A 21,868-nucleotide genomic window follows, 5' to 3' on the forward strand; every position below is an offset into this window, starting at 1 on the left:
TCTTAATTACGAAGGGTTGAGACAATGTGACAATTAATTTCAGACAGAGAATATGAAACCGTTTGATTATAATATCCATTGGGTTGGCGAGTTGGGATCGTAATTATGGCATCTAACCTAATAATAGGTTAAAGTCTAAACTTGCTTAAGAAACCAGCAAGTGTAGTTTAACAACTTCATCAATGAAACTAGAAATCGTGCTAAGACCACATCAATTGACACTGATGCTGCAAAACGAGACAAAACATAATTACCTGGTTTAGGAAACTTCAACTACAATATATGTTTCCATAAGCTACAATAAATTGGTGAAGAAAGTTGAGTTAAACGTCGAATAAGCGGAAAAAACAAAGGCCTAAAAAGAAAAAAGAAAAAGTAGAGGAACATCAAGAGTTATAAACTAAGAAAACTAGGAAGAGAAAGAAAGAAAACTAGCATAAGAATCTAGTTACAAAGTTACTCTAAGAAAGTCTCCATTACATCAGAGTACATTCCGGTTTCGGGATTGCGGTATTCCTGAGGATGGTGATCAAGTGAAGTTGAAGAACCTGAAGAAGTCATTCTAGCAGGTAATGTATAGCTCCTTTTGAATTTGTTTTCAATACTCTTTCTCATTTGCTCTTGATGACTATCCAAGCTCAAGAAATCATTCGGGTTTGAACCTTGCATATTCTGGTTTGATCCCTCAGGGTTAGAGCTTTGATCAGGCTTGTGACCCAAGTTCTCCGGGTTGAACAATAGCTTTGCTTCATCAGCCCTTCCGGTTAAAGCATTGAAGAAAGAAAGGCCATTTGGCCACTTTATATCAGATTCGTGTTCTCCTCCCATCATTTCATCCATTCGATTCTCTGCCGAGTGAGGCATTAAAAACATGTGGGGTTCGTCTTTTGCAGGGGCGAATCCAAGAGGTCTCTGGAAATTGTGAGGTGCTAACATTGAAGCCGGAGATAGGGGTCGTGGGCCCCAGTTGAATAGCGGAGGAGGCCCCAAGGAAGTTCCAGGCTGCTTTGTGGGGATAGTTGAAGAAGAGGAAGCATTTCTGGTTGAGGAGAAAAGTTGTGAAAGATAGAACCCCGATTGATAGCCTAAAGATTCAAAGGTATGCCTCATTCGTAGCACGAAGTGCAGGTCTTCCGGTATCTGATACACAAAGTTCACACATTTCAGTATCATCATTCATGACAGATGTTTTCCTTTATACCAAAACAATATACTTCACAGTATTTTAATTCAAGAATTTTCAATTCTGAGGATTACTTCTTAATTTCTTATATTTGAATCGTACATCATACGGAGTAACAAATGATACACCTTGCTGAACCAACTGCACAGGTTTGAGTGCATAAAAAGCTGCTTTTACTTAAAAGAAGGTAACAAAATTTTTTAAGCAGTCTTATCAAAATAAAGGTGCTTTATATTAACTGTGCTAATCAAGTTCAAAATATATTTAAAGGTAGCTTTAACAATGTGCCCCATAATCAATTGTCGAACGTACTTTAGTAATACTGTAATACTCAATATAATTAAGTGATTGAACCAAGAAGATGTACAGGTGGACACGAGATGAATTTTCGATAGAGATAAAAGATGAAGATGAGATGACTCACAATCTTGCAGGAGCCTAATTGAAGAAGACCATGACCAGCTTGAATTACAGCAATCGTCTGTTCAAAAAACCCAGAACGATACAGTTAGATATAGAAGTAGATTCTTTAAACAGAAGATTGTATGCAGGTAATGCAAACCAGTTTCAACTCGAACCTGAATACCAGATTCAAATTGATCAGTCCATTCAGTAGGAAGCTGCAACCAGAAAAAAGATAGTGAACAAAAAAGGTAGGAATTATACATCAATCAATCATATAAACAGTCATTGGCCCTAAAACATAATCATTAAGCATATCGGCGCAAAACCCTACTTTTATTTTACCATGAAATTATTGAAATCTAAACTTTCTCATTAAGGAGGGGCCAAGTAAGAAGAAGTAGCAGCCAAGTGAACACTATTCTGTCTTACTTTCTACAGTAATATACTACCCTTATGTCTTCCGAGTAGACCCTAATAAAACAAAAAATGCAGGTATATCAATAATGAGTTGTTTGCATATTGGTAAAACTGAAATATGGTATGGAGATAAAACAGAAATATGTGGCAAATTCGAATTTCCCTTCCGCTTCATAAGCGTTATCTCTCCAGCTGAGAGCTTCAAAGTAGAGAGTTAGAGACCATGACATAACAAAGGTCTTATTCTCTCCAGCTGACATTTGCTGTGATTTTTTCAAATTAAAAACGAATTTTGACCGTCAAAACAAATAGCAGTTTTATATGTTAGAAAGAGAAGAGGACAAAAAACTAGTTCCGATAACTAGGCTACTATAATAGAAAGATCTACTGTGATCAAACAAGTGTTAATTAATTTAATCATATACAGAGTATGTGCAACATACAGCATCAAAGGAGCTCTGCCAGTAGTTTGATATATTTGGTTCACATTCTGAAGGCTCTTTGAAAACCCATTTGTGACATTTATCAGAAGCAACCTTCCCCATTAACCTGCATCAATTCAAAACAACTCAAATTCACAAACAACTAATAAAGGAAACACGTGATATTGAAAGTCCAATAAAGCCTAAACAAGGAACACATTTTAATTTGCATTCTATAAGAATACATCAAGACAGCAAACACTTTAAGCTCAATTAGCACATATCGATTGAGATTATTCATTTCTCATTGCTAATGGTAAAACTTAATTCTGTTTTTTTTTTTTGTTTTTCTCCGTGGCGGGGCAGGAGGTGCAGGGGACGGACAACGAGAGGAGAATGGAGTAGCACATAGTATAAATATATAATAACAACACCTACCAAGTACCCACCCTTCTCCATAATTATATAACTGGATGGACATCTTGCTGAATGACTTCCTGACAGGATCTTCACTATCCATCTCTTCCAAGCAATCTGCAACTCTTCCTCGGCAATACCCATCTTCCCACATCAACATCCTTCACCATTCAATTTATCCAATATCAGCTCAACCAACTCAAAATAAATTACAAAAATATAAAATAAGCTAAAAATAACAAAATACTCCTCGTTAGAACTTTTTTCTTTTGGTGCAGAGGGAGAGAGCCACCAAGGGCAAGGCGACAAATACTGTAGACATAAGTTGATCACAGGTCTAGGGTACCACCTTTCAATATTTTACCAACTAAGTTAGTTGACATCCACTCTTCCCTATAAATTATAGCTAGCATTATACTCGTAGCAGCAATCAAGAACAAATTAGGTAACAAGTTTGAATCCCCTTCCACCATTTGTAATTCTTTTGTGTGGCTCATTCAGACCAAAATAAAACTTTATAGCATTATACTCGGAGCATTAATCAAGAACAAATTAGGACTCTATGCATAACCATAAAATTCTTTTTAAAAAAAATAAAGAAAGATACAGGGAAAAAGGGAAAAGAGTTTAAAGACTAAAACGCTTGCTTTTTACAGAAAAACTGCCTGGTCAACTCTTTCATAAAAACAATGGTGATGACTTTATTAACATTAAAAACTCCTTCAATCATAAACCACTTCAATATGGCACTAATCATTGTAGCATTTAAGACCCAAGTTCATATTAATCATAAAAGTTATCAAATCAACCCTAATTATAGAACAAAATAAAAATTAGCAAAAACTAAATTCAAGCTAATAACCATTAAAATGCACCAAGAAAATCACTAAAAATGGTCCCCTTGAACAGCTATGTTTGAGAGTGTGGACGAAAGAGGAATACTTACAAGCTTCCATTATCATCACCAACTTTGCAACCATTTCCACCTCTAACTCTCCTGCAATAATGGAAAAATAAATAGATAAAATTACTAGTTTTAGGTGGGGAAATTACTAATAATCAACAAAAAAATAAAATAAGTTCTTGTTCTTCTTCTATAAGCTTCGTAATTGTTATCAGGTTTCAAGACTCAAGAGAGACAAAAAATGAATAAAAGGGGGGACAAAGGTGGGGTTTTTAGAGAGAGAAACGTCCAAAAAGGGGGGAAATAAAAAGGAAAAGGTGGGATTTTTGGAACACCCATTTCAAGTTAATCACTAATTCATCCATTTAATCAAAAACCCATTTCATATTAATGACCATAATAAGAATAATCAACATCTAATGAAGGGATTTCTAGAGAGAGAAACGTCCAAAAATAGAAAATAAACACCCCAATTTATTTAAGTTAATCATTAATCAAAATCACTATAAACCCGCATCATATTAATCACCCTAAGTAGTGGTTGTCAGCTAGTTTAGCCAGTTGATAGGGTGTGGTACACGAGAACTAAGATTAAATCTCGTCTAAGTCATTAAACCTTTACAGCACACAACAAATGAACTTACGGGCGAGGACGGATGGTCCAGAAGACAGAGTAAGTCCAGTCTGAGTTAAGACATACGCCTCTGAGGGCCTCATGAAGGGCCATCATCCCAACTGCCTCTTTGCTCCTATCTCCTCCTCCTGTTCCTGAGCCCGCCATCTCTTTCTCTCTCTAAACAAACAGCACTTTCTCTCTCTATTAAAAACAGAGGAGGGTAGTTGTTTCTATCTATCTAACAAATGTTAAGCAAAATAGCAACCACAAAGGTGACTGCTTTCTTCATCACTCTCACTTCCCCCACTTTTGTATTTACTCTGTTTTTTTTTCCCTTTTAAAGAGACTTCGATTTTCCCAAGCAAGCAAAAGAGGTGTGGTGTGGGGGGAGAGAGGTAGAAAGAGAGTAGGGGGGATTTGGTAAAAATGTAATTGAATGATATTGTAATGTTTACTTATTTAAAGTCAGGGATAAATCACTAAATCATACAATCTCAAACAGTCGGTCAGACCAGACATTAGTTACGCTAGGTATATATAAAATTAACTCCGTAATAGTAAAGCAAAATATATACTTCCTCCATTCTTATTTATATGACACAATTCAGTTTTACACACTATTTACAAATGATCCTTTGACTTCGTTTTGTGATTTATACTTAAGAAAAAACATAGTCGTGTGGGGTCTTGTTAGATTTGTCTCAATAAATATTTTTTAAATATCAACTTTTTATAATTTTTTCGTATCTATAATTGAAGATATTAGTGTTTGAAATCGTGCATTGGCAAACGTGTCTAAATAATTATGTCATATAAATAAGAATGGAGGAAGTATGTAGTTATGTACTCGTACTAGAGCATGATCTTATAACTTTATGTACTCCATGTCTAGTAACTATTGTAAATATCATATGCTTGTGTTTTGGAGTGAGAGTCTCCTCTACTCTCAAGTGTTGACTGGTCTAAGTAGTCTGAATAACATAAGTTAGATATCGGACCGTTCGATAGTCTTTCATCTTACCTTAAAAAACATATTAATGTACTCGTACATTTTTTGACAGACGGTCTAATGTAAAAATTCGCGAATAGAGTATTGCTAAGACAAAAAGGAAAAGTGGGGACAGCTTTTATCCTATCTTCCAAGAAAAAAGGTCCCCTTGTTGTAAGAGAGCAGTGAGTTTGAGATGAGACTTTGGGAAAGGAAGGGAAGGGGGGCAAAAGAGAGGTATATTTTGCTCACATTTTGGGGTGGGTGGAGTATTAGAATGACTGTTATACCCTTCTGTCTGTTAGGATCTTTTTTGGTTGGGATGTGAATATAAGATCCAACAACCAAGTGGGTTTTGTTTGGCTAAGGAGGTGTCAAATAGTAAAGATGTGTTCTTTAGGGTTCATTTGGCAAATGGCATAAACATTCTTAAAACACTCCACACAAAGTAGAGTTGGACGGATTGGTATAGAAAACACCTTCCAAATTTGAAGTAAAAAATCGAATCTCATTGCCTATGTACAAAGGTATTGTTGCGTGCCCATTTAATTTGGGTGTTCTTTTTTTAATATAAAAAGGTTTAGTGTGTACAAGTTAAATGGGTGACATTTAACATGTTATGTACTCTTTCAGAGCTAGTACATATTATATGCATTTGGGTGTATCGTTCATTCTCTTATATTTTCGAATTTCCCCCTTACTTATGAAGAGAAAATATAAAATGGACCACAAATATATATATATATGAAAGTACCTTTGGGTGCATGATGCACCTAGATACACATAGTAATTTCATTTTATAGCAAGTTCAATGTCAGTAAGTCAATGGTGTTGCCCACTATCCGTTTTCTTTTCATGTACTCATTTCCGTATTATTATAAACTATTCTTTTTACAAGAGGTGGATGGGTCAGTTTGTTTTTATTTAGTTTTTGCAAATGAGCCATAAGCACAAAATAAATTACAAATGGGGACGGAGGATTCAAATATGAGACTTATAGTATACATGCCCTCGATTTTAACCACTTGGTCAAAACATCATTAGTAGGTGTGTGGTTCAGTGGATGTAACAAAAACGTGGATAAAGTAGAGAAAATGTAAATATAATACGGGAAAAAGAAATTGAGTGAAAAGGTACAAAAGTATGAAAACCATATTAGAGTGTCTTATATTTGATCACCTGAAAGAAAATAAGGTTTGGGTCAAATAAGTTGCAATCGGGTCTTATTAGGTCTATACATTATAATCAGGTTATATAAGTTTCAATCAGATCCAATAAGTATACTCTCTTGAAAGCATGTCTAATCATGTCCAATAAGCTCCAATAAATCCATATAAGTCTAGTTAACAATAAGTTGAAACGAATGCACCTTTAAAAGGAGCATGTAAAAGTGTAGGTACATATTTTCATGATGATATTATGTACTCCCTCCGTTCCTAAATGTTGTATTCATTTGGGAAAGTGGGGTGTTTTTAAGAAAATTGGAATCTTGGTTTGTATTGGTATAAGTGTAATGATTGGGTGTAAGAAAAATGATTGTATGTAAGAGATTATAATAAAAAAAAATAAAAAAAATAAAGAAAATAAGGTAAGAGAGAAGAGTGATAATGATGGGTGATAAAGGAGGTGAGAGAGTGGGTATATGGGGAAGGGAAAAGAATTAAATAATAGGGGTGGGGAAATTTAGGTGGGAATATGGGTAGAATCTTTAGGTATTTTGGTAATTAGATAGAAATGTAAGGGTATTTTAGGATAAAATGTATGTCCAAAAATAGAAACGGATACAACAAAAGGAACGCTTAAAATGGAAACGGATACAACATTTAGGAACGGAGGGAGTACATTGTTTCATAAAAAAGACACAAGTTTAATCTGCGGATTCATCCTTACTTGATTGTAAATAAGTTACTAATAAGATATGGGATAAACAAATATTGACATCTCAAAAAGGAATATGCGGCAATCTTTAAGAGACAGAGAAAGTTATATACTACCTTTATTGATATTCTCCCTCGTTCTCACTCCCCTCACCGCATGGATCGACCACGCATATATTTCATCTTCATTTCCCTTCTTTCTCTTAGGTACCATTCTTTCCACCTGAATTTCACTTTACTTATCTTATCGATCTTATCTTATTGGCCTTGAACTTATCTTATCTTATTACCCATTATCTTATCTTATCTTATTTTTTATCTTATCTGAACTTATCTTATCTTATTGACCATCAATGGAAGTTATAAAAATGAGTCTTTACCTATTGACCCTTATCTTATTTTATTTTATATTATCTTATACTTCGTACTATCTTATCTTACCTGAACTTATCTTATACTTCCTCCGTTCTTTTTTAAATGACACAATTATTTAGGCACGTTTGCCAATGCACGATTTCAAACATTAATATCTCCAATTGTGGATCGGAAAAAATTGTAAAAGTTGATATTTAAATAATACTTACTGATACGGATCTAATAAGACCCCACACGACTATGTTTTTTCTTATGTATAAACCACAAAAGGAAGTCAAAGGTGTTTGTGTGAATAGTGTCTAAAATCCCATTGTGTCATATAAATAAGAACAGAGGAAGTATTATCTTATCTGAACTTACTGACCCTTGTTTTATTTTATCTTATTTTATCTTATTAGACCTGAAATAAAGTGAAAATAAGCTGAAGAGAACAAAAACTTGTGCATTCTGCATTTCAACCTGATTGCAACATTTAAGCACGATTGAAAGTAAAAATAACTAATCTTCGATGTTGTGACTATTGAGAGTGTGAGGATCGGAACCCACTAAAAATGTCATGTACTCTCTTTGTCACTTTTTATTCTTTGTGTTTGGTATCTGTACGCGATTTAACTAATAATTAATATGGATTGAGCTTATTTATTTATTTTAACAATGCAAAATTACATTTTTTATCACTTTTATTCAAAATCTGTCATTGGAGAAGTGTGGGAGATTTAATATTTCAACGGGAAAGTGTGACAGATTAAATGCCCCAATGAATTTAATTAATTAAAATAATCATTTGACATAAATTCTTACAGAATGTTAGAAGTATTTATGTTATAATATGAAAATAAATATTTCAACCTTAAAAATTAAAATGAAACACCCAAAGCAGAATAGATAAAGAATAAAAAGAGACGGAAAAAATACTCATTAAGAAAAGCGGTGCAGTTTCATATTGTCATAGGAATGTGTTGTATTTTATTTTATTTTATTTTTGACATAAGCTAATTTTTGTAATAAATAAAAAGTTTACAAAACTAAAACACTAAGGTCTTTAGATACCATTACATGGATTATAAAACTAACAAAATACACAGGTTCTTATGTTGACGGCCTTTGAGTGTTGAAAATGTCTTGTTTACACCGCCAACGAGGCGTAACCGTTCCAAGGCCACTTATGGATGTGATTTCCATATAAAACATGGAGGTGAAGTTGGATCGAGTCTTCTTTAATAACTCGTGGAACTCGGATGACAAAGGAAGAAGCGAAAGAGTTAAAATGTGAAGTGCACACAAGCGTCTTGAGTCAATAAACATGACTCGAATATCATACTATGAACCCTCAAAAAATGGGGATCAGCGCTCACATAATAGATTTTGAAAGCGTCAAGAACAAATCTTAACGCTAACCTAAAACGAGGATTAACAAAAGCTAATCCCCACGACCACATAACAACTAAATCCCGGGGACACCCAACCTTTCTATTACACACTACTTCTTCCCTCGTCTAAGGACCTGAAAAACATCCAAGCTCCCTCCCAAAGGAGAAAGAGTCTTCCAAAACATACCAACCTACACTCCTATCAGCAAGGAAAAAACCTTGCTCCGGAGGATAAGACTCAAACACGCAATGCCTTCTCATACTTGTTGAGAAGTCCCAACTTCCATGGTAACTCAAACCTCCAAAGAAGACATACCCACGCAGTATATTTAACCAAAATATACACAATGAGAAACCACAATTAATTACCACACTCAACATACTCAAAAGAAAACATACGAATAATTTCAAAAGGAACTCATACTACTACAAACCAACACAACTTGGGAAGGCAGAACAAGAAAACTCTTAACAACAAAACAAGAAAGCTTAACAAATTAAACATTCTAACAACACACCTAAGCCACAAAATTTGCACTAACGAAGGGAGAGAATAAAGTCACCAAACCACAAACTCAATTACTAACCGAGAAGGTGGTAAATCCACCGAAATTAATCTAAAAATAATACCAAATTAGAAAGCCTAACCTAATCTTTACCTTTGTTAAGATCGGCATGACTGGCACTACAAAATGGTGGCGAAAAGGAAAGCTTTGGTATTAAAGAACTCTAAAATCCCGAGAAACTAGAGGAAACAACCCAAACACAGAAGAAATCCTACCTAAACAAGAATCTCTTACCCCGAACTTTACCTTTACCGTTGAGATTATCAACGGCGGCGTTCGGGTTGCTTTATAGGAGGACCCAAAGTTGATTACCTCAACGAGAACTCTCCCTACTTAGAGCAAAGCTGAGGTGAAACACAGAAATTCGCTAACCGGGGAACCGCCTACTCGATCGGCTCCGAAAATTACAAGATCCGGCAAGAAGAAGCACACACTAAGAGGAGGTAGAAGCTTCATTTCGAACAAGCTTGGCTCCGTCTTCTTCTTCCCCACCAGAAACACAAAGACACGAAGCTAATAAGAAGGGTAGCAGGCTCACCGGCGACCTTTTGAAACTCTGGCCACAAACGAGCTTGCTAAAGGAGGCGTCGAGTCTAGGTATTTGTGGGTTTTTAGGTTTTCTTGGGAGATGAAAGGTAGAAAGAGAATTGGGAATGTGTTGTAATGTAGTTGAATTGCTATTAAAGAGACAAATGACAATTAGAAGTTACCAATGAATCTAGAAATAAGATTCAAAACCCTAGTGGAATCTTGAAACTCAAAAACATTAAATCTTTCACGCATTTAATATATGATAAATTTATTCTATATCGGGGTAAAATTAGTCATAGTATAATACAAATAATTGCACTTATGAGTTGAATATTATAACCCTCACTCGCAACAAACAAAAAAGTCATGCTAACGCCAGCATGTGTGTGCTCAATACCACAAGGTGGTCTTATGGTCATAAAACTGCCTTTCTAAAAGTCGTATTTTATTTCATATTAACTATGAATGTGAACAAAAAATTGAAAATAAGGGTGATAGTATTCACTAGGGCAATGATCATATGTTTTGTTGTTTTCACCTTATTCTTATTGCTTATTAGATCAAATCAAAAAAATCAGACTATACCAGACCAAAAAAAAGTAAAAAGCACTCACAAAAAACATTTAGATCAGACCAGATAAAAAGCTAGAAAAATCAGATCACATCAGATGAAGTGAATAAAGCCATTGTCCATCAATGACATATATGACCTACTCAGTACTTTCCTTTAAGAGCATCAGCAACCATGACTTATGTATTTTGTCAAGTTCTACTTGCCCTCCTCGAAACTTCACAATGTTGATTTTTTTTACTGTCAAGTTCAACTTACACTTGACAAGGGTCAGATATCTGACCCCTTTGGCAACCAAAATGGGAAGGTCTTGCAAGATTATGTTCTTTATTTTTTTATATTTTTTTTAGGTTGACTGGCAAACCAATAATGTTAGTTAGTTTTATTATTTTGCCTAACTTTTTGTTTATTTAATGGTTACATTACATTTATATTTAGTATAACGTACATATACGGAGTAATATTTATTTATTGTAATTACTAGTGATAATTTAATCAATAAAAGTGTTATAAATGTATTGTAATGTGCATGTCCATTATACCCCTGACATCCTTATTCTATACTTCCTCTGTTCTTATTTACATGACACATTGGGGTTTTAGACACTATTCACACGAACACCTTTGACTTCCTTTTGTGTGTACATATTATATCTATTGGAATAAGATCATAACCGTCAGTTTCTCTCTTACTCACTCTCCCTTTCTCCCTAATTTCATAACACGTTATCAACACCATTACTAATAGTTGATGGAAAACAAAGGAAACAGCGATTGAACAAACAAGAAAATAACTACAAGAATCATCGTTATCGGTTAGTATCACTACATATTAATTACTATATTATTTGGTGTTTACTCGTTTTTACTTTCATGATTTGCTTTTAAACAAGTTCTCTGATCACACATAGATATTGGTTATATGATTTTAGTAAAGACTAGTAATTTTATGATAATATGTCCGTACATGTTACTGCACAAAACCCGATCATGCTTTTGATTGACTGAAATCCGATGTAAGTAAACAAATTGGCTTTTATGTTAACGCATCTATATATTCTGTTTCCCAAACTTTAGATTACATTCCGTAAACATCAAAAGAATTAACCAGCAATGATAGCGTGATTTGATGTGTAACTAGTGTGTGGTCCGGGCGATGCCCCGGATGCTACATTGAATAACTAAAGTTTTAGATTTTTCTTGAGCTCAATATTTGACCAAAATACTTGTCTTCTATAGAATGAAAAATATCCGTTAAGTTCATCAACTACACAGACACGCTAAGTCATTTATCATGGCAAGTAAGTTTTCAATCATATCATCTTACAATGTGTTTAATTTGTTTTCTCGTGGAACTAAGTGCGTCAAATTTATAAACACCAAATTAGATATATATATACAGCTATGTAAGGCAATCCTATAGTTGATTCTTATGAGACTTATGACATCATGTTTCTTCATGGTTGTCATAATGCTTTAATTTTTCTTCTTTTCAAAATAGTCCATAGAAATTAAAAAGTCGTTTAAAAATTTATTTGTTTTAGATTTCATGTGAACATTTATTTATAAATTAATGTGAAGATATGAACCACAATTGGTAGTTGGTTAAGATGGTAATGAGAATTATCATCCACACTTGAGGTCTGGTGTTCAAACCTCATTGTATTGTATTGATTTTTGGTTGTCCATTACATAATACTTGGTGAGTGGATGTTGTGGCGTGAGGAGAGTACTACGTGACACATATACATTTTCCACAACGCCTTTTAATATATTAGTATAGATATGGCAATTTCAATTTTAGTAACTGCTACTCTTCCATACGGCAATAACAATGTTTTTATTTCTTGATATATTTTATTATAATTGCTTTTATATATGATTGCTTTACGAATTACGGAGTGATACGTTAAAGACATATTACTTGATGTTTTTATTTTGCACATGAAAATTTTAATCACATGCTTTGTAATAAGTTTCAAGGTGTTGTAGTATGAGAGTCCCAATTAATAGCATCATTATATTGCCAAGTTTACAAAATAGCGGTTTGGATCAAAATAATACAATGATTGTAAAAATGGTACACGTATTGTTCATATTTCATTAACTCTTTAATTTTATAAACACGAGTATAAGTTTATGATATTGATATCATCCTGCAGATGAAGAAAGATGAATATGTTTATTGAAATTGATATGTACCACAATTACAATGAATACTCCAGAAGAGTATAAGCTATATTTCCAATAGTTTTGTTAGATTGTCTTGCTATTACAAATGAGACACAAGTTTGTGTCTTTATATCACAAAAAAATATGTCTAAATTATAGTATTTTATAATTACAATGATCACTTTGGGAAGATAACCAACAGTTATCGAATGAAATATTTTATATGATATTATATACGTACGATGTGATAATTTAGGCCATCCGGATTTAAGAACAACCGTCATAAGAATTTGAAAAAATCTTGTCGAATAAAAGTTTATGTGCTGACACTCCCTCATATATTGCATATATTCAAAGGCAAAACATAATAATGAGGTTGTGTTGTATTTCAATTGAATAGGTATAAGAATCGATTGAGAAAATAAATACAAGAGATATTAATGACTTTGAAAACTTGGATAATGATATAATAGGTGATTTGAAGTTCATCATGATCGATAGTAAGTGACCTGAAGTTCACCGGAATGATAGTAGGTGACTTGTAGGTCACCAAGAAGTTTACAAGTATTTTGTGATTGATTTAAGTATCAATCTCTTGAGTGGGGAAATCATACGCCAGCAAGAAAAGAGAAAATATGAAGAAAAAAAATTGCACATTGTATCTACCCCCCATAATCAATGTTAATCTCCAGAAGAGAACAAAAGTATGAAACATTTATTAAAATACACGTTGAAAAGTGTATTATTAGTTGGTGAAAGATTTTATACCCCATAATATATTGAAAATATTTTCCCAACTTAAGGGGAGACGAGCTAGAATAAGTTGGCAAAATTGAAAGATAATAGATTGATTCCCATATGAGTAAGTGTACATGCCAACTTTCTATCCTCAAAATATGTTTGGACATGAATATCTATGACTTAATTATGTTAAGTTTTACATGTCTAGATACATAAAGGTATGTAATCGTCTTAGTGCTCGATGTTACATATAGTAAGTGTTGAGAAATTTATATCTTGCGCGCCAATATTTATTTAAATCTCTACACCTGAAGTGTAGATTATATATACGGTTCCAACATAGTGATGAGTTATAGATTTATTTATATAATGCAGTTGACGATATTATTTAAAAGAAATAAAACACTAATATATAGTGTATGAAATACCCTTGAAGTGGTATAGATATCTGAACTATAATAGATGACCCGTGAGAAAAGTTGAATGGTACCTTTGAAAGTACTCATATATTATTGGCGAATATCATGCAAAGTATATGTTGAAGAATTTTGATGATACCGGTAGATGATGGAACCAGTATCATGCAAAGTATATGTTGAAGAATTTTGATGATACCGGTAGTCGGTAGATGATGGAACCAAAATATAATGCATATGAGAGAAATAATGGTTTTGAATATGAGATCGTAAATCTATGTTTGTTTCAATGTAGACATAACTATAATGATCAAATGAGTTTATGGGCTTGAAGTCCAACAAGTTATGGATTTGAAATATCCACATTGTACAGTGTTTTGTATTTGCGTCTTACATTCATATACATGTGTAGTTAATAGGTAAATGCATCATTCATCATACATTTAGTTTGTTTTATGTTTTATCATGGTATTATGTAGAATTATTTAGTTATAATTTCATATTACATGTATCAAAACTATTATGATGTCATCCAAAGAATTGTAAGACGGATTTGCAACTTTATTAAAATTTATAAGAGGAGATTTTTACTCCATTGGGCTTATAGTTGCGAAAGAGGTAAATATGCAATATTGATTTAATAACATGTTATGAATCAACCAAGTAAGAAGAGTTCCAGAAGAACCAATACATGATGTTCTTAAACATCTAGCACTTTATGTTTTGCATATAAATGCCACAATTGATGAAATATTATCAAAACTCTAAAAAGAGTGTTTTTGAAATGTCATATCAAGTTCTCAACCTGTAGTTTGAGTACTTGAGAGTTACGAAATATACATATTAGTTTCATGGAAGAATTCTTATAAAAATATGAATTGATTCATAACATAACATAAGAGTATGTAATTTCCTTACAATGAGTTTTATTTCATGGTCCAGGAGAACCATAAATAACAATATTAGCTATATTATACCTACTAGTTGGATGATGATATGGTTAACTATCATGCATTTCCATGAAAGTATGACTACAGAAATTTTGGTCAAGATTGTTCATTACTACTCCCTCCGTCCCAAATTACTTATTACACTGACCTTTGGATAAAGTTTTAGGTGATAAGTGGTTGTTTGGTTATCAATTCTTATTTTATTGAAAAATTAGACGTGATAGGAGTTAGTGGGGGTATTTTTTTTAATTAAATGAGAGAGGGTATGGGGAAAAAAATTAGTGGCCATACTAGAATTTCCGTGTTACGGCGACGCCTTTTGAGCTGATTAGCGACGCCTAAAGCCGTCGAGAAAAAAGGCCTCGACGCCTTCCCTTTGCGTCGATGAATCGTTAGTCGAGAATTCGCGACGCCTTTAGGCGTCGATAAAGGGGACGCTATCCGCTGCTCAGGTCATGAATAAGGCGTCCAGAATTGCTACGCCTTACAACGTCTTCTGTGTAGTTCAGCGTCGATAATGGCGACGCCTTTATGTGTCGAACAGCTCGACGCGATTTGCTGTCCATATTTAATTTATGGACGCTTTAAAGCGTCGAAAATTACTTTAACACGCCATCACCCTTATATCTTTAAGCCAAGATCCCTACGTAAAAAAGCGTTGAGAAATAGACAATTCTAATATTAAAAAAACGCTGCTATAACAAGCTAGCTTCGGCAGCTTCCATAGCAGCAATAGGGAATATTTTCACGTTAACTTATTATATTTCAAAAAATATGAATAAAAAAATATCATTTACATGGGTATGATTACATCAAAACTCCCTCAAATATAAAACCTAATACTTTGCAAAAAATTATCTAACAAAGAATACAATCAATGGATAACAACAGGGCGTCAAATCAATATAGAATCCCAACTCTGTCTCCTCTCTAGCAACCTCAGCTTTATGCATGGAAGTTATGCATTTCAGTTCGTACAAGATTTTCATACGTGTTCGGCACCAGAGAGGGTGAATGATATAAATTTCCAGCAAGCAGAGGATTTGGCTTGGTGCTTAAAACACGATTCTCAGATCTAGCAGAAATCCTAGTTGTATCACCTGGTTTAGGCAAAGCATAAGAATGAAACTTCCTTGAAGACGATGTCTGCAATTGTCTTATCTTTTCAGCTGGTTTGAATTTCTGCAGAGTAAACAGTGGGGCTGATTGCCCGATGATCCTCTTTTCTCTTATAAAAGAATCTTCATGGCTATCTTTCACATTTCTCTGCAAATATCCAAATATCAGATGATTATCACAGTTCTCGAAATAATAAAACTAGCATTTTTTCATTATGAAACACATAACACCAGTACCACATACGGAGTAATGGTCAAGACAATCAATGGACGATTGGACGGGAAAGAAATATATAATATCATACGATTATGCAAGAATTTTAAAAAGACAGAAGAACATTCCCTCAAAAAAAAGACAGAACATAAAAATAAAACAAATAATTAAAACTGAGAAGCCTTCCTAGATCTCCAAGTAGTTATGGGTTATTGCCAAAGCCAAGTATGCATAAGTCAGCAGAAAATATAGAGAGTGAAGAGTTCATGGGAAAAAGATATGGGCGAGTACATATGAAAGTTCTTTTCAGCACCAATGCACTCTCGTGTTTTAAAGTTCTTGTTTCATGATTAACAGGTTATCATTGATGTATCAAGAGGGAAATCTAGTGAATCATATAATTAGCTTATCATTGATGTATTGCATGATATCCTAAACAACTTGTTGCCTGGGTTCTCGAACCGAGGTTTAGATATGTAATATATGACCTCACACTCTCCATGTACCTGATGTCATAAATCGATGTCACACAGAGTACATGAGCAATGAAGAATACACAAAAGGTATGAATAATTAAGGTTTCTTTCAGTGTACACAATTTCATAACAAGTAGTTTCACCCTTAATAAGTAGAATAATTCAAGTGTGAGAAACTATTAATTTACATCTCATGTTCACTATGCAAACATTAGCAGTATGGATGATATTGTGTGCAGTATGGATAGACAAGGGAAACTACCGTTTCTGCTCCAATAACATGAACCGCAGTACGTCTGATAATGCTTAAGCCTACCACCATGCTTATGTACAGGTAAAAGCAATAGAATTATTCGAATTTCCACTAAGAAATAATGATAGTCCCCCTTTCTTAGCTAAAATTGTGATAGTATACTTTTTTTTCAAATGCATATATCTTTGACCAATTGACACTTTACAAAAAAGAAAGAATTTGAGATTTCGGAAAGTTGCTATCTGAAATAATCATGTAAAGTGTTTATCTGTAACTTCATGTAAAATAAAGATAAAATAATTTTAAACTTGAAAGAAAATAGTGATAGAACTCATAGAAGATACATCTTAAAGGCTGCAAAGATACAAGCTGCAAAAAAAAGACAAATGTGACAATTTAGCGGGAGAAATGGAGTAAAATTATGTGGAGGAAGCACAAATGAGATGTTCACCAAACAAACAAGGAATTTACTATTTTTCATCACTAATGAAACATAAAGATATTCTTCAATAAGCAAGAACTTTTTAGTCCCACACACACTGAAGAAACCTCTGAAACAGATACATAACATGCAATCACATGAGTGCATCCTATTATAATAGTAGTCTATGTAGTACAAACTACAGCTCAAATATTTTCCTATCAAGAAGCAATGCAAGTTGATAACTGAACCAAGCTTTACATAGCACAACTGAAAAAAGCATTTCACAAGACGGAACACCCAAGAAAGATGTTGCAACTTAACAAAGGCCTCAGTTCAATAGCAAATTCTATGCCCCCTCACAAAAAGTCGCCCCTTCCAAAAAAAAATCCACTTGCGCGCATTCTGACCTGATGGAAGCCACAATATCTTTCCCATAGTGGCTTCGTCTAAAGATGTAACGTAGAGGGAAGTAAGACATCTACACTAATAAAGGAAGAACAATTGTAACCTAGATTAAAAGTGTCCCTTCATTAGTCTGTAAAGGTTTAGGTATATACAAATCACAATTTGAAATTGGCTTAAACTTTTAGATAATGGATCATGTACTTAATCATTTTATTATTAACAAACTACTGCCACCAGAACAAGTCAAACAGAGGACAAGATACTATTAAAGTTGTTCACCTCAAGGTGAGAATCAACCAAGGCCAAATGAGAAATTAAAATTACGAGCCAAATTGTGCCAATGCTTCTAATAACAATATCGATATCTATAACATGACTATTCAATAAAATAGATCCATTATGTATTAACCAATAGATAGCATACAATTCCGGCAAAACGAAATCTAAAACAAAGATCTATTATTCTAATATGAACACCAAATAGACAAGAAATTTACAGTCTAAATTTCTGAAATTAAAGTACAATATGTAAGAACTTGGTCATGTATTCACTTAAAGAAATCCCATTGCACCCCTGCAATGATCTGCGCGTCATTGCACCTGTACCCACACTGCCTGACATCAATCTCTCACACACATACACACTCAAGCACCTATCAAGAACACAAGCACCAACACAGACCCTTTCAAACAATGTCTGAGACCATCTTTTAATTCTTTGTTCAAACATGTAGTAAATACATCGAATGACGCAAAAACAGGGAACGACAAATATCTACAGCCGCAGACTATGAGCTTTTTACGATTACCTCAAAAAGTAGTGAATGTAATTCAAGATTAGGCTTCCATATAATTGCATCAGAACTAAAGAAGCATACAACTAAATCTGCACATTAACATCATCCAGCCCAATCAACCACATATCGACAAACTTAACTGTTCCAAATGATTTAAAAAGCATACAAAAAATATATACAAAGTGTGCTTAGACCATCCTTTATGCACACGCAAGTTTTTTTATTAGAGAAGGGAAATGTCTAAACGTATCTCCACATCTGGAAAGGTCTTAAAGTATGAGATACAATTAGCATTTGAGAAAAAAAAAATTCTCTGCGGCCTTCTGCTTAACTCCTCCATCCACTACTGTTTGTAGCTCACCACAAATGAGACCACGACAAAGCTTCCGAACACTCCCCCCCCCTCCCAGAATTAAGACACCACAATTACTTACATTCAAAGGTTATGTTGCCAGCCTTCATGAAAAACACTTTATAATTCATGAGACATAGATGTTGAAATTGGTAAGACCTGAATTAATAGGAGACAGTATGAAAGGGGAAGCTATCTTCTAGTTATACTAGTAAATCTTGAAACTAAAAAAACGGTCCCTAGGTGTGTCCTAGTCAAATCACGTACAAATTCAAGCATGATTTCATCCCTAAACTAACCGGCAAGTGGAGTGTTTCAAGTTCGAATCTACACAATAAGCTATATTTTCTTTACCAAATTTCCTATGCTTAAATTTATCGAAATGGAAAAAGAAAAATTGAAAACTCTAATTGGACATATAAGAATCGAATTGAACACGAATGAGAGAAATTCATATTAGTAAAAGAAACGACTAAAAAAAAATATTAAAAGTGTAGAAAACCTAAATGTACCTATATTAAGACAGAACATCAATCCAGTATGAAGCAGGGGAAAGAAAAATGACAGAAAACTAGAGATAGAGAAAGAGGCGAATAAGAAACATAACCAACGGGCTTCAATTCACAGAATAGAAAAAAAATCAACTTGGGGCAATAAGAACCTAAATATCCAACAAATTCAGAACATTGGAGATAAATTAATACCTCAAAGTCTTTGAGTTTCATTTACATTTTGTCGTATTTCTTGAAATTGAGGCAGAATCTTCAAACTTGGATGTAGATCTAGAAATTTTGAGGATGAGAAGTGAGAGAGTGTAGAGGTTAGGGTTGAGGGGAGATAGAAGACGATTAAGAGAGAGAAAGAGGGGGCGGGGCGGGTTTTTTTACCCAAATTGTGAACACCGAAGTCTTCTAATTGAAACCACGTGAAAAGCATGTGCCATATCGCTTAATTCCTCGACGTTGGATGTTGACTAGAATTAATTAGACATCGAAAAGCGTCGAGGAAACACGGATATTGTAATATTAGCCTAACGCTATGCTGCAGGCGTCGAGCCCAAAGCGTCTAGAAAACACACATTTTGTAGTAGAAGAGAGAGATAATATAATAATTGTGGGGTCATTTCTAATTTAAAAGTGTAACAACTAATCTGGGACGGACGAAAAAAGAAAGTGTAACAACTAATCCGGGACGGACGGAGTACTACTTATGACCTCCAGAAGAAGGTTTATGTATGTCCAATATATAAGGACCATTTTGTAATATCATGTACAAGAAAATGTATTTATCACAAGTGAGGCTTTGTTGATATATAGAATTATTATTTTCAAATATTGGTGACATAAATATTCACCTCATCGGTTGATATGAAGAATTGAAGATTTAAGTCAAATTTTGAAGAATTAATTTCAATGAGTTTCCTGTCGCAAATTTTGAAAAGTTATTCAACAATATTAAATTCATTGCACTAGAAGATCTCAAGCGATGTATTCATCAAGGAAAGAAATACGCGTTGCACTCTTTTCCCCCTAACCATGGTTTTGTTCCACTGAGTTTTCCTGGTTAGGTTTTTAACGAGGCAACATCTTAAGCGTATTATGATGAGTGATGTACTCTTTTCATTCACTAAGTTTTTATCCACATGGTTTTCTTAGTAAGATTTTTAATGAGACATCATTTCATGTATATTATAGGGACATTGTATTGTTTTAGATAATGGACATCCAAGGGGGAGTGTTATAAATGTATTGTATTGTGGATGTCCATTATACCCCTGACATCCTTATCCTATGTGTGTGTGTGTGGGGGGGGGGGGGGGTGCGCGCGCGCATATTATATCTATTAGAATAATATCATAACCGTCAGTTTCTCTCTTCCTCTCTCTCTCCCTTTCTCCCTAATTTCATAACAAAAAGTACATTTTTTTGATGTTTATATACTTATTATTACCTTCCAAAAATATATATATATACTTATTATTACTCAATTAAGAAGTTATTAGTAGTTAAACTTATTACTGCGAAATTGTCTAAGAGAGATAATATGAGGTGAGATATATGCGAAATTGATCTAAATCTTTTTAATTTATTGTGTTGTATTATTGTTTTTAATTTGCACGGAATATATGCCAAATACCAAATAAACATTTCTGTTTTTTTCTTTCCTTTCTGAATTATAAATTACTATATTGTATATAAGAAAATATCATTTCAATTTTATTTAGAAAATGTACCAAAAAAATAGGTATGCATATAAAATATTATTTTAGGAGTTTAGGTGAGCTGAGTCTGGATATAATGTGTAAAATATGAATAGTCTTGTATGAATTTGCATAATGAAAAAATAGGGAAAAGTTAGTGAAAAGTTAATGCGACAAAATATGAAGATTGAGGTTAAGTCTAATAAATAAACTCACCCTTGTACAAGTTCTTAAAGTTTATAAGAGACTTTTGAGTATTTTAATAAGTAGATTTTGTAAAAATAAAATTTTAAAAATAGTGTGACCTTTTCTGCTAACAGCCTCGTTAAAGCTTGGCATGGAATCTTTCCTGGTCAATTTGAGAAAAAAATCAGTGAGTTAGATTTTGTATAAGATCTTAACCACTATCATATTGGATAAATGAAATGATAATTAATTAGGGAACAATCTAATAGTACCTGTAAATTTGGATTTTAATTTTTAATAGTAACTAGCTCTTGAGTCCGTTTAAATAACTGACGGTAATATAATGGTTTTATAACCGTCTTTTGAATTTCTAATTTTATTGAGCGCTTTTGATTGTTGTGGTAATGTATAATTTAAGTAGAAGCTGAATTTGAAGGCCGGAAGAGATATAAATTATATGTACTAAATTAATATTTAGTGTTAAAGAGAGATATGGAGTGCAAAATGCTAATGAACATATTG

At 33.5% G+C, this 21,868-nt stretch overlaps 2 protein-coding genes and 1 long non-coding RNA gene across 4 annotated transcripts; 1 reads left to right on the forward strand and 2 right to left on the reverse strand.

The window, feature by feature from the left end:
• Positions 1 to 228: 228 nt before the first annotated feature.
• Positions 229 to 4,816, reverse strand: LOC110783615 (protein RICE SALT SENSITIVE 3). 2 transcript variants are annotated; one of them, XM_021987965.2, is made up of 7 exons: positions 4,393 to 4,816; positions 3,791 to 3,841; positions 2,877 to 3,005; positions 2,449 to 2,554; positions 1,762 to 1,803; positions 1,608 to 1,664; positions 229 to 1,140 (listed from the first exon to the last, which is right to left on the reverse strand). In XM_021987965.2, exons 1-7 carry the CDS (start codon positions 4,527 to 4,529, stop codon positions 457 to 459), a joined length of 1,206 nt encoding a protein of 401 aa, XP_021843657.1. In that variant the 5' UTR covers positions 4,530 to 4,816; the 3' UTR covers positions 229 to 456. The 2 variants fall into 2 exon arrangements, with proteins under 2 accessions (XP_021843657.1, XP_021843658.1); XM_021987966.2 differs by lacking the exons at positions 3,791 to 3,841; positions 4,393 to 4,816 and having other exon boundaries at positions 2,866 to 3,005.
• LOC130460002 (uncharacterized) lies at positions 430 to 2,930 on the forward strand. The gene is made up of 3 exons (XR_008919798.1): positions 430 to 569; positions 690 to 1,836; positions 2,794 to 2,930. It is a non-coding gene; the product is annotated as an uncharacterized lncRNA (long non-coding RNA).
• Positions 4,817 to 15,663: 10,847 nt separating the features above from the next.
• LOC110783614 (uncharacterized protein At2g33490-like) lies at positions 15,664 to 19,846 on the reverse strand. Its single transcript, XM_021987964.2, has 2 exons — positions 19,665 to 19,846; positions 15,664 to 16,187 (listed from the first exon to the last, which is right to left on the reverse strand). The coding sequence occupies exons 1-2, from the start codon at positions 19,683 to 19,685 to the stop codon at positions 15,867 to 15,869; spliced, it is 342 nt and encodes a 113-aa protein (XP_021843656.2). The 5' UTR covers positions 19,686 to 19,846; the 3' UTR covers positions 15,664 to 15,866.
• Between the last annotated feature and the right edge of the window lie 2,022 nt (positions 19,847 to 21,868).

Source organism: Spinacia oleracea, chromosome 4 (assembly GCF_020520425.1).
Source record: "Spinacia oleracea cultivar Varoflay chromosome 4, BTI_SOV_V1, whole genome shotgun sequence".
NCBI classification, from domain to species: Eukaryota; Viridiplantae; Streptophyta; class Magnoliopsida; order Caryophyllales; family Amaranthaceae; genus Spinacia; species Spinacia oleracea.